We start from the raw sequence: 13,636 nt of genomic DNA on the forward strand, positions 1-13,636 counted from the left end.
ATTTATTTTGATACCCGAGGTTCCGAGTTGAGTGAACTTTTTAAGTTTCAACATGGCAGAGAGCGCACAAGGATTTGTGAATGGCAAGAAATATTAACACTCATAAGGGCGTTAACGTCCGCTAGCACAGAAGGTTATTTTAGAATCTACACAATTACATCGCATACACAATTTTGCTATAACACCAAAATTACATGACCAGAACTCGGAGTTAGGAGTTTCCGAGTGGTAACGTGCATCTTTCCCGTTGCACGTGAAGGCAGGATTTGATACCAAGAAATGGGACTCATGTTATGTCTATTTTTTGGAATTGGTTTGGCTTTTACAAGAGGGACGTAGAGCAAACTACAAGCGTATGCAAGGTTTGCCCAACAGCTGTTAAAACGACTAACCTCTTCCAGCACTTGCGCCATAGGCATCCGAAAGAATTAGAGCTTGATTTGAGCTTGTCTTTTGCCAGAGTCAGTTGACAGCCTAGTTTTTCTTGCAAGGAATTTGAGTTTAATTACAATCAAAGGTGGTGCTGATTATTAGAAGCTGTTGATCTTGAAATTCTGTTATATACAAATGTTAGTGTGAGTTGAGTTGTATTTTTGCACAAGTGGTAGAATACTGGATGTGTGGTTTACAATACCCGTTTACAATTGTTAAAGCTAATTACCGTATTTTCCGCACTATAAGGCGCACCTGAAAGCCTTCAATTTTTTCAAAAGCTGACCATGCGCCTTATAATCCGGTACGCCTTATATATGGATCAATATTGAGCCGCAACAGGCCTTGCTGTCAAGACGCTATCGGTGACCCTGCACGATCGGTGACGCGCATGCGCAGAAGATCCCGCCATCTTGGATCGCTAGCTAATACTAATACTTTACCTCAGAGAAAATAATAAAACAGCTGTTTATTCATTTTGGGAGTGAATGGAGTTGTCAGAAAGCTGGTTTGTAATCTATTAATAAAGTTTGACTGACCTATCTGACTGTTTTGTTGACATTCCCTTTAGCGCAGCACCATCTAATAGATGCATAACGTAACCCCAGCCTCTACTGTAGCGCCTTATATATGGAAAAAGTTTTAAAATATGTCATTCATTGAAGGTGCGCCTTATAGTGCAGAAAATACGGTACTTGTGGCATTTAAGTTATGCAAACCAATACAATGAGTAGCTTTTTTGCACAAGCTACGTATGTGACATTTAAGTTGAGCAAAAGCAATGCGTAACTTTTTTCTGCACAAGCTGTGTATGTGGCATTTAAGTTGAGCAAAAGGCTATGTGTAGCTTTTTTGACACAAGCTATGTGCCATTTAGGTTATGCAAAAGCTATAAGTACCGGTACCTTTTTTTGTTGCAAAAGCTGTTTATGGCATTTAAGTTGAGCAAAAGCTGTGATTTTTTTTTTTATTTTTTTTTTTTTATTTTATTTTTTTTACACAAGCTATGTGGCATTTAAGTTATGCAAAAGACATGAGTAGCTTTTTTTGCACAAGCTATGTATGTTAAATTTACGTTAAATTTAAATCAGTGTACATTATTGTATGAACATTTTGCACAACATTTATTATTGAATAAATCAAACCTTGTTTAATTTTTTTTTTTTTTTACGTTTGATTAAAATTGATACAAATCATAAATCGTCCAGAATGACAGAAAGAAAAAAAAAAGAAGAGATTTTATTTTTCGGCCATATCGCCCAGCCCTATTCCAAACAAAGGAAAAAAATAAAAAATATCAAACTTTTAGCGAGCACATTTGTACTGATATTCATACAGTAAATTAAAAATGACGAGGGCAATTATGCTATTAGGTTAACAATTTACTAGTGCTGTCAAACGATTAAAATTTTTAATCTGATTAATCACGCTTTTAAATTTTGATTAATCACGATTAATCAGCTAAATTACTTGCATATTCGCGTAATATAAAATAAATACAAAATACCGTAATATTTTGACATTAACGCATTTTATTATCTGAATGTCATTTGAAAACATTGATTAAATGCATGTATGCAAATACATGCATGTGTGTATTGCTCGAAACATAACAGCATCATATCAATTGGGTGCAATTCAGCAATTATTAATTAATTAAATGCAAATTACTTTTGTTTTATCTAAAGTCCCGTCTGGGTTTTTTTTAAACAGAAATTTACCACCGAGCACACCAACTGGAGTCAACCCGCTCAATTTGGAACAACAGGCGTAGGAAATGTCATGCATTGACCTAATCACTGACCTGCGCAGCCTTCAATGTAACCATCCGGGGTAACGTTCAAGGCTCAAGTGCGGTCCAAAAAAATAGTGCGATTAATATGCGTTAATATGTGATTAATGCGACATTTTTCTGTGATTAATTAATCTATTAACGCTTTAACTTTGACAGCCCTACAATTTACCCAATGAAAAGAGCTCATGGTTGTATCTCAATGGATGCATACAGTCAGAAAGACAAGAAATTTTTAAATGTAACATTATATATTAATTGACAGCTATCTGATCTGTCTGTCTGTCTGATTGACAGCTGTAGAGCAAAAGAGAGGGCTCACCTTCTTCGGAGCAGCTTCTTTCTTTTTCTTCTCTTCTTGCCTTTTCTTTTTATCTTCCATCAAACAGTTCCCAACTTGTATCTGCTGTTTCTTCTCAGCTGAAAAAGCAAAAGATGTTACAATTACTTGAACACCATCACATGTTTGTACATACGGTATATGATAACTCCACTCCACAAACAGAGGTGGCATTTCATTATCATATTAGATCAACTTAAAGTCAAATGACTCCAAAGTTGACAACAGTTGTTCAATTTGGAACTAGGCCAAAAGTATCCGAAGGTCAAAACACCATCATGCATGGACATTATACATGATCATAGATAACATTTAGTAAGAGTTACCCTTTTGTGGATGATTGGGTATTCCACCAGAAAAGCACACCTCTGATGGCAAAGATTTTTTTGGTAGTCTATTTACATGTACATTTAATAGACACACAACGATATGATAATGCATTTTATTTTAAGAAAAACTTCAGTACGGAAGTAAACCATAATAAATAATTAATACAAACAGGAGCTAACTAAATACGTTAAAATCAATATTAAATATGAAATTAGCCTGGATGCAGCTTCGCCCACATTGATTTAAATTCTGTCAGTGTGTTTAGATGACGTTAACAGGGTTTTTCCTGTGTACAAAATTCAGAGGCGGCCACCTCCGCCTAATTTGCGCCCCACCTCCAGCCTGAGGTGCTCCAGCTGTGTTGATTGAGCTCGGCAGGAACACATTTTAACTGCAGTTGCAGTGTTGCACCATTAAGGAGCAGTGCACCGGAAAGACCTGAAGCATCAATTGAAGAGGAAACAGCTTTCTTCTTAAAAACAAACAACAACAAAAAAAACTAATGTACCGAAGAAGAAACAGATCATGGAGCAACCACTGCACACGCCCATTTCCTGGTTGCGAGGCAGAGGCGCTCCAGCCATCGCCAAAGTCATAAAAAACACAGTATATACAATGAACATTTGGGGTGTGAATTGCCTAGAATCTGGCGATTTGATCCGTATCCCAATTCATTGGTCACGATTCGATTTCATACAGATTATTGCAATTTTTTTTTTAACTCAAATTTAGATAATACTAATGGGCAAACTTGTACATGTACACTGTATGATTTGTATGTATTTAACTGAAACAGGTTGCAATCTGTTTCATGTTTGAACAGCATTAAAATAAAATATTAAGGCTTAATGTTACATTAATACAGTGCTTCACAATTCCGGTCCTCAGGTCAGCCTGTTTTCCATGTCTCCCAATTGCAACGCAGGTGAGGATCATTATCAGGCTTCTCCAGAGCTGGCTGATTAGCTGTCATTGGAATCAGCTGCATTGGGAATTGGGATACATGGAAAACAGGCTGGCTAGGGGGGCCTGAGGACCGGAATTGAGAAACACTGCATTAATATAACATTCTTCAATGCTTAAAGTGTAAAACCTAACCCTAAGTAAGACTTTTTGTTGAATAGTTCCATCAAAAATTGACGATTAAATATCGATTCGGCTGCATATTGAATCGATACAAGAATTGTGCGCTATAATATCGCGATATATTGCAGAATCGATTTTCCTTAACACCCCTAATGAACATAATAGTGTTTTACAACAAAGCTGAACTATATTTACAAATTAGTATGTACTAGTAGATAAATTTCTAATGACTGTTGTAAAAAAAAAAAAAGGCAAAAATTACTACAAACTTTGTATTCATATAATTTCTAATTTCTAGTCCCTGATCGTAAAATGGCTGCATTAGGGCGGCCCATAATAGTATCGGTCACCGCCGCAAGTATAGATACCTTAAAATAAGCCTGGTATTGGCATCAATACCGATACCGGTATCGGTAGTCACCCATCCTAGTCAGGTTGATACAACTTCTGCCTCAATTTGAGCCAGGAAAAACCCTCCATTAAGTTCACATTGATGGTGTATTTCCCATTAGTCTGTTTACACTATAGTTGCACTGGCAGATGGTCTGTAGCGTACATGGCAGATTTTGATCCACATCTGCAAGAGGCGTGATTACGAATCGGATTTCATACATTTTTATCATTACATTTCCATGTTTCTTATCTCAGTTGTGACACAAATCCAGCCTTTTATGAATGTGATGCAGACGTGTCCTTGGTGCTTGGTAGTAGTACAATATGGGTGTCAAAAATCTAAGTAGTCATCAATAAGAAATGGGGGGGAAAAAAAAAAAAAAAAGGGTTGCATTTAGGAGACTCGTCTCGCAAGGTCGTTTCACACTTGCAACTGTTAATGATGAATTAAAATGTATTACAGATTGTATTACAGATACAATAAAAATTTAACATGGACAAAAACAAATTCCATACAGAATTATTACGGCTGGGAATCTTTGATTGTCTCACGATTCGATTCGATTACGATTTTTGGGTCTACGATTCGATTCAGAATCGATTTTCGATTCAAAATTATTTGATTGACAAATGATTTCTGCTTCAATTTACAGATATGCACAACATTGTCATGATCTACTCCAGTCTGCTTTGCAAGACAAAATGACAAATAGAGACATTAGTGTCATTTTTTTTTTTTAAACATTTTTTAATTTTGTTTTGTAAGTGCCTTTTTCCACAAAAACAGCACGTTGGCTACAACTGCCTTTTCCCCTTCTTCTTCAGTTCTAATTTAAATAAAATCGATTTTTGGATATTAATATCGATTCGATTCGATTAATAAATGAGAATCTTGATTCTTTCATGAATCGATTTTTTGGCACACCCCTAATAAATATACAACTGAAAGGGTGTAGGCAGAAGCAAAAGCTTCCAACCGTCAAGAGGTTACAATTAAAGGTATTATCATGACATCATTTTGACTTTGATTTTTTTTTTTAATGTGCTAAATATGAACAATTGACCCCAGAAGTTTTACTGTACATTTTGAATACAACGTGTCCTTTTACATGGCCCAAACTCTCAGACGAGGACCCGATAATTGAGTTCGGTATGTGCGCGTGCAGCCGTTAGCAGAGACGAGGCACGGCTGCAAAGAACGCCGGCCAATGAGCTCAGCATTGTAGTGGAATTACACCCTCCCGTCAGAACAACAGGATTACAGCCGGGCGTCCCTCTTAAAACCAGACACTCGCTGTGACGCCAAAGGCAGGCAGAATGAAAACAGAAAGATGCAGCAGCGCCAAGGGCGGCCTCATGACAGCAGGTGGAGGATCGGCAGGAAATGAAGTGGCGAGGGAGGGTCAACATACGCAAGGTGAAACATGCGTCTGTTGACATGTTTTATTCCTGGGAAGACGGAAAGGCTTCTGTCTTTTGTGCGTTTGATAAGGTTGCTTCCGTTACGCGTGTGGGGGAGATGGGGGAGGGGTGTGAGACGGCAGGCAATGGGCACAGCGCCAGGAATGCCAATGCTGCAGACCAAACAAGAACGTGGCAAACCTTTGGGAGAACATTCACCAGTGACAGCAAAATTCTGCTCAAACAAAGAAAAATACATTGAAACATGTTATATTATTACAAGATAAATAGATAGCCAATTTGACAATTAAATAACTGAGATTTTAATCATCCAAAAATACAATTTAAAAATAAATACCGTGGATGACAACAATCCAAAACCCTGGCGAGACAAACTAATATTAATCATTTGTTTGCTTGAAGTTGGAAGTGGCTTATTGTCACCTTGTTTTAACTTAACAGATGCAACATCTTGAAGGCACCATGACGCAGAAAAGACTAAAACCACAGTGGCCGCTAAAACCAAACCGCAAGGCAAGCAGGCCATACATTCTCTGTAAAGAGGATTGGGCTAAAGTACTTGAAGCTATTCTCAGGGCGGACCATGTTAATGCTTTCTGACAACAAGAAAAAAGGAGAAAGCGATGGCGCACTCCAAACTGAAGCCTCAAGACTAACTTGGACAGACCGCTACATGAGCAACACGAACAGTCAGCCAAGTAATATTCTAACAATACTTTTACAATGCATCATCCTCGCGGGCTTCCGCACCTATAGCTCACTTCAGTTCTGCAGCAAGAATGCAGCCCATTCAGTGGGACAAAATATCAACATGATCATGATAGATTTGTATACATTTTCTTCATTCAGTATTGTATAAGCATGTCAAATAACAATATTATGGCAAGACATGCACAACAAATATGAATCTCAGTACTCACTTCTACTGTCACTGTAATGTGTTTAAAAAACAAGAAATATTTCTTTTTTTAAACATTAATAACTATTAATGTAGTTAGAGAAAAATTGAAAATATACAGTAATGACTTAAAAATAAATATAACTACATTTAAGGTTTTAAAAGCAGTCGCATTGATATTATGCCCTTACATATGAGTGTTAAGTAGGTCTAATTGGTGTTATTTCAAAAGGTTTTCTTCCAATAAAGTGGTGTCTTGACTTAAGAGTTTAAATGGTTCCATGACCACATTTGTAACTTAAGACACTAACTTCAATAAGAATAATAGCACTGTTGTAGAATTAACCATAATGTTATCATGACTCCCACCACATACAAAAAACATTGAGAAAAACAGAGATTAAAAAAAATAAAAATAAAATAAAAAATAAAAAATTGCTGCTATCTGACAAAAGGTGCATTCATTAAGCAATGGTCCCCTGGGTTTACACACTACCTGTAGTTGTTCCAGAAGCATTGTGATAGTTCGGGTAGGGTCTACAACTTGACTGGATTGCTTTCATTACAACAACTCAACTGTGCCAGTAGGGATGTAACGGTACCCATAACATCACGATACGATATTATCACGATATGAAGGTCACAATACGATAATCATCACGATATTGTGGGGGTTTGGCGATTTTTATAAAAGGTCACAATATTGTAAAAAAAAAAAAAAAAAAAAAAAAAAAAAAAAAAAAAAAAAACAATATTGTGCTTTTGTACATAACAGCAATGCATATAAACCACCTACATTCTCTAATAACAATATTGAGGCGCTTACTTGTTAATACACGCACACTAGGGGTGTGCTAAAAAAATCGATGCAGCAATATATCGTTACGGGCCTCATTACAATACATGTATCGATACGCAGGTGTCAGAATTGATATTAGGGCTGCCACAAACGACTATTTTGCTAGTCGACTAATCACCAACAGTAGTCGCGATTAGTCGACTAATCGGATCGGATCGTCAGCCTCCTTAAATAATTGCCCAAAGTCTTTTTTTGACTTTTTTTTTTTCCCCTCAGAAAACCCCAAAAACTGAAACACATTCTGATTATGTGTTCATTTTCATTTCAGGGATATAATTATATATACATAAAATAATAAACTATCTGTTTAACTAAGGATGGAGCCAATTTTAGCAAAGGTGGCCAGCATTTTTTTATTTATTATTTTGACGACTTAGGCCAATATTTTTAAGGGGCTGACAAGCAAGCAGCTACTCTTATATAACCATCATTAGAATATAGCTTGAATTTGTTAAGATATATGTACAAGTTAGTAATAAAGATGGTGACAGGTGAAAGGTAACAGACTAACAGTACATTCAACTTTTATTAAAGTGCAATTTGTACCAGAATTCCTTGTGCAATCCAAAAAAGACAATTATGCCGATAGTACATTTGAACTTTTAGCTCAAATACTGTTGCCTTTAACATTTATAACAAATGTTGAGTGCATTTGAAAATAAAACCAAAACTAAATAGCAATTAGTAATATGAAGACAACAAACATGTAAACAATATAAAAAATACTTTTGAGGCATGCACGTGGATGGCTTCACAATAAAGCTCTCCAATGAAGTGGAACGGAGTCTTTTAGCACTGTAACGTAGCGTTAAGACATTGTTGCCACATTTACTATTCAGCCATAAAATCGCTGTGTTACAGGCCAAGCCTGGCCCTTTAAGTGTTTTAGTGCCGCACTTTGGCGCAGGAGGGCGGTGTTGTTTAGGAAAGGAGAGCGGAAGACCTTGCGTGTCGATGAGGAGTGCTAAAATAAAAGTTTGTGTGAAACAACGAAAACGAGAGTCTGCCTGCTCAGTCGCCATACCATCGGTTAGGAGGTCCCTGGGCAGGAGAAGAGGACTTAAAAGCTGTAACCAACGTGGGCACATTTTATTACAACAGTGTGTACTAAATGAACGTCCACATTAGCACTTAGCTACGCTAACCATTAGGGGTGTTAAAAAAAATCGATTCGGCGATATATCGCGATACTACATCGCGCGATTCTCGAATCGATTCAATAAAAAAAAAATCGATATTTTTTATTTTTATTTTTTTTTTTTTTTTTAAGAGCTCAGAATTGTTCATTCGGTAGTCTTACCGATTCAACGTCTTATCGTCATTGCCTTTTTTGTGTGTGTGTGAATCGATTTTTAAACTTCCATTTTTAATGGAAAAATATTCAACAAAATGTCTGACTTCGGGTTAGGATTCACACCTTGAGCATGGAAGAATGTTATATGAACGGAACATTAAGCCTTAATATTTTATTTTAATGCTGTTCAAACATGAAACAGATTACAACCTTTATAAGACTGAAATTTCAGATAAATAAATAATACATTTTCATATAAATATTACACTCTACAAGCTTACTGTATTAGTATTAGTATTTTCTAAATTTGAATGAAAAAAAATCGCAACAATCGACTTATAAATTCGTATCGGGATTAATCGGTATCGAATCGAATCGTGACCTGTGAATCGTGATACGAATCGAATCGTCAGGTACTAGGCAATTCACACCCCTACTAACCATCCAAATAACTTACAGTGGCTGAGATGACTGTCCCTCGCCGTCCGAAGGATTCGACAAAAGGTGCTTCCGTCTCAACTGCCGTGAGAGGCTAGGTCTGTCTTGCATATTTTACACCGAACATTATTTGCTTTAGTGTTCCCAAACCTTCGAAGTCCGATGTCGGTTAGCCATGAGAGCATACTGTGTACAGCTGGTGCTGACGTCATGTCTGACCCGGACACGCTACTGCGCATGTGCGTCTAGTAAGAGGAGGCAGGAGGATGGGCGGCAGGCAGTCAAACGAGCGGTTGAGGCAGTTTTGGAAGAAAAAACAAATATAAGGCTGATATATATTATGCAAAACTGACTAGTCGACTATTTAAATTAGCCGTCGACGGTTTTGGTCGTCGACGTAGTCACGACTAGTCGACTAATCTTGGCAGCCCTAATTGATATTGCTCATTAACTTTAAATAGTCAGTAAACGTTTGCCTTTGCAGCTTGCATTGCACCCAAAAAATAAAAACTAACAACGTCTTTAATTGCCTTCAATTAATGCAAAAATAGCTCACCAGTGATTGGACACTGTGTCTTGCTAAGATAAATGAAAGCAAGGAAGAATATCAACATTTATCTACTTATAAACTCAACATGGCACGTGTCTTAATGTACCAATTTTCGTATATTTTGTTTAAAAATGAAATAGAATGTGTTACATGAAAAAAATGCTTTGTTTTTATTTCCCCAAATATTTAAAATAAGCACATTTTAGAGCTGTAATTTTAATAATTTGATATTTTTGCTTATATCGGCTCATGCCTATTGTTCCCGGTGTGTCTGTGAAAGCTGCTCCTTGCGCTGCAGTGCGTGCACATTTAGACCAGGCATGCCGCTAGGTGGTAAACCAGAAGAGCTGCTAACAAAAATATTTTTGTCGGTCAGCATAACAAACATCTCCTTTAGGTATACATAAGACTGTTTTTTTATAAAATGCAAGAAAATTAATGTAATATATCGGGATACAGTGGTACCTCTACTTACGAAATTAATTGGTTCTGGAAGAAAGTTCTTAAGTAGAAAATTTTGTAAGTAGAGACGCATTTTCCATGTAAATGCCCTAATTCGTTCCAAGCCTCCCAAAATTCAGACATAAATATTTTATAAAGCATAAAAATGCATCAAAACATGTAACAAATACGTTACAATTAGACTATCGCATATTAAAAGAGAGCTGTGCGTAAATGTAAAAAAACAAAGAATAGAGTAAAGAATAAAAATGATTCTCATTTACCTTTTTAACTGCTGTCCTCATCGTTTTTTGCTCTCTTTGGTTCATGTTTTCTCTCAGAAGTTTTTTTTTTTTTTTTGCATGGTGTTTTGTAAAGAACTGATCCAAGGATGTTTTTTTATTTAAAAAAAATAATAATAAAAAAAATCCTTCGAAAATGTCCAAGACAAACATCATCTTAGTGAGCAAACGCCTGACTGGTGAGCAGTTTTTCTTTCAAACAAATTCCAAAACTTGATGGAAACTTCCGGTATGGCGAGGTATCTTTTTCCAAAAAAGGCCCGTTTTGTCGCAATTAAAAACTTACTGTGCCTTCATCAATCACCAATTGTTTGAATTTTTGCTCAAATTCGGAACACCTCATGGGCCGCGGGATGAATGATGACGCTGTATAGACACCAATCTAGTATCTACTAGGGGTGGGACAAAAAACCGATTCGACCGAACCATCGGTCGTCAAGGGGAGCTAAACGGCCGTATCGGTAGCAGACTTGTCAACCGATACAAAATCCGCCGGGAATCCTTAGATACATTGCTTGTAAAGCTGTGGACCGGATATCGCGTTGCTGTGAATCGGTTGCGAGTGAGGCTTTATGGTTTTCATAACAATAGCAAGAGTTCTGCACCCTGCTCTACTTGTTTTGTTTACATTTCAGTAGCAGCACTATTCAAGCTAATTCCCTGTTTACAGAGAGCTAGCAAAGTAGCGCTCAGAGACGCTTCATTCCCCGGATGTTGTAAACATAATGCAAAGACGTTACGCACCTTTTTTGGGTGGGGATGGGGGGCCGCCTACCATCAACGCCGTGCTCGCGACACGGCACACGCGCAGTCGCGCACAACGAGTGACAACATGCAAATAGGGACAGTTAGCAGAAGCCGATGCCGTACATCTCGGTATTTCCCATGGCTATCGAGTCCTCTCGGTGCACTTGTATGTCCCGGGCCGGCGTTGGTACTGCGCGCGAGCCAAAAAGAATAACTCCCGTGACGATCCAATGCATGGATTCAAACGACACAGGTATGTCCCACAGCCAACACACCAGCTATGCTAAAAGCACACTGCAAGTATCTCATTTCTCAGTTTGTGGCTCCCTGTCAATGTATACAACTAGCATGAGCAGCAGATAGGAGAACTGAGACGTGCCCGCAATTACGTCATCAAACTCAAAATGAGCGACAGCCCAAAAAACAAAACAAACCGTAGTGATTCCGTGGTCATCATCGTGTCTCAGATTAAAAAAACAAAAAAGATGTCATACATTAACCAAAAATTAATGTGATGGCAAAGAAAAACAAAAATTGTTAAAAACAAATATTGTTGATAAAAAGGTTAAGGCACTTTTGGAAATATTTTTGCATATATTAAGTTATTAAAATGTGTTTGATAGATTTATTGTTCCATAAGGTGGCTTCATATTTCTTTTGGCTGGACAGTAGGTTTATTTCATGTCTTAAATGTATGTTTCTGAAATACTTCACAATGTGCACATATTCTGTTTAATTGTGTTGGTGTCTTTTTAAAGGTCAAATTAAAAAAAATTTTGAATCACTGCAAAACTTTATTTTTGTTGCTTTATGTTTTGTATATTTTGTCTTCCCATACAAATTTTTATCACCAGTCTGTTTTTTAATACACGTTTGAAATAAAAATTGAAAGAAGAAAAGTGCACATGAATAAGTGATTGTCTTATGTATTTTTTTATTTTGATTGATTGATTGATTGATTGACTGATTGATTGATTTTTATTTGGTGATAACAGATAACACAAACTTCCAATCACTCAGTTAGGTATCACAGAGGATAAAAACACAATAAAGCCAGAAGGCTTATTTCCATTGTGGTCCTCAAATTTTCTGAATATTAATAATTTTATTTCATTGATTATTTACTGAGTCCAGGCTTGTGGCCTTCCTAGGTGGAGTTTGCATGTTCTCCCCGTGCCTGCGTGGGTTTTCTCCATTTACTCCAGTTTTCTCCTACATTCCAAAAACATGCATGGCAAGTTAATTGAAGTGTCTAAATTGTCCCTAGGTGTGATTATGAGTGGGGATGGTTGTACGTCTCTGTGTGCCTTGCGATTGGCTGGCAACCAGTTCGAGATGTACCCTGCCTACTTCCCGAAGTCTTCTGGGATAGGCTCCAGCTCCCCCGCGACCCTTGTGAGGATAAGCGGTTCCGAAAAATGGATGGATAACTGGTTGATTATTTATTTGTGGTTATGTTAATAAAATATCTTTCTATGCATTTATAGTTTTTTTTTTTTTATCTCAGCAGTATTTAAAAGGGTATGGAGTATTTTTCTGGGTATCGATTATCGAGTTTGAAATTTTGGTATCATGACAACTAGTGTTGTCCCAATACCTTTTTTTTTGGCCCCCAATACCGATTCCAATACCAGCTTTGCAGTATCGGCCGATACCGATACTTAAGGTTTTTTTTTTTCCTCAACATGAGAAAGCTGTCCTGCTATTGGCTCAGAGGATTCAAGGGCCAATGGGATATCTTAGATCGGCATGCAGTGAATATTGACATACCAGTGAATGTCGTGCACCAGTAAGACACAAGATGCTGCATCCAAAATCATATATTAACGTTGGAATTAATGGTATCGGGATGTTACTTGTGAGTACTCACCGATACCACTGTTTTAATGCAGTATCGGCACCTCTGCCGATACCAGTATCGGTATCGGAACAACACTAATGACAACCCTACTTTCCATTCATCTCCATCATGAGCTTAATAAAGTATAGCTTCTATTCAATTAACCCTTTCTGAAATGTAGCCAGAATTAGGGCTGCACGATATTGGAAAATCATGCGATATAGTTGCTGAATATAGCGATATTGATATTATTGCGATATTTAAGGTGTAACTAAAGAAACGACATTTTTGTTATCGAATGAAAGAACATTTTTTCATGCTTCAAAATAAGTAAACTCAATATATCTATGTCTAATATCTTAGTTAATTGTAATTACCTCTCGATAATGGTCAACTATTGGATGGCGGTGCACATTTTAGTTAGCGGTTGACTGTACAAATTCAGATAAACGCATAAAATTTCATATGTAAC

General features: G+C 37.1%; 1 protein-coding gene across 2 annotated transcripts in view; it reads right to left on the reverse strand.

Moving 5' to 3' along the window:
• The window catches only part of LOC144033488 (trinucleotide repeat-containing gene 6C protein-like), a 54,721-nt gene that overhangs the window by 39,848 nt on the left and 1,237 nt on the right, over positions 1-13,636 (reverse strand). For both annotated transcript variants that reach the window (XM_077541650.1, XM_077541642.1), the window contains exon 2: positions 2,547-2,644. In XM_077541650.1, the coding sequence (XP_077397776.1) occupies positions 2,547-2,644 (98 nt within the window). The remainder of the gene's footprint in view (positions 1-2,546; positions 2,645-13,636) is intronic.

Source organism: Festucalex cinctus, chromosome 1, assembly GCF_051991245.1.
Source record: "Festucalex cinctus isolate MCC-2025b chromosome 1, RoL_Fcin_1.0, whole genome shotgun sequence".
In the NCBI taxonomy this organism is placed as follows: domain Eukaryota; kingdom Metazoa; phylum Chordata; class Actinopteri; order Syngnathiformes; family Syngnathidae; genus Festucalex; species Festucalex cinctus.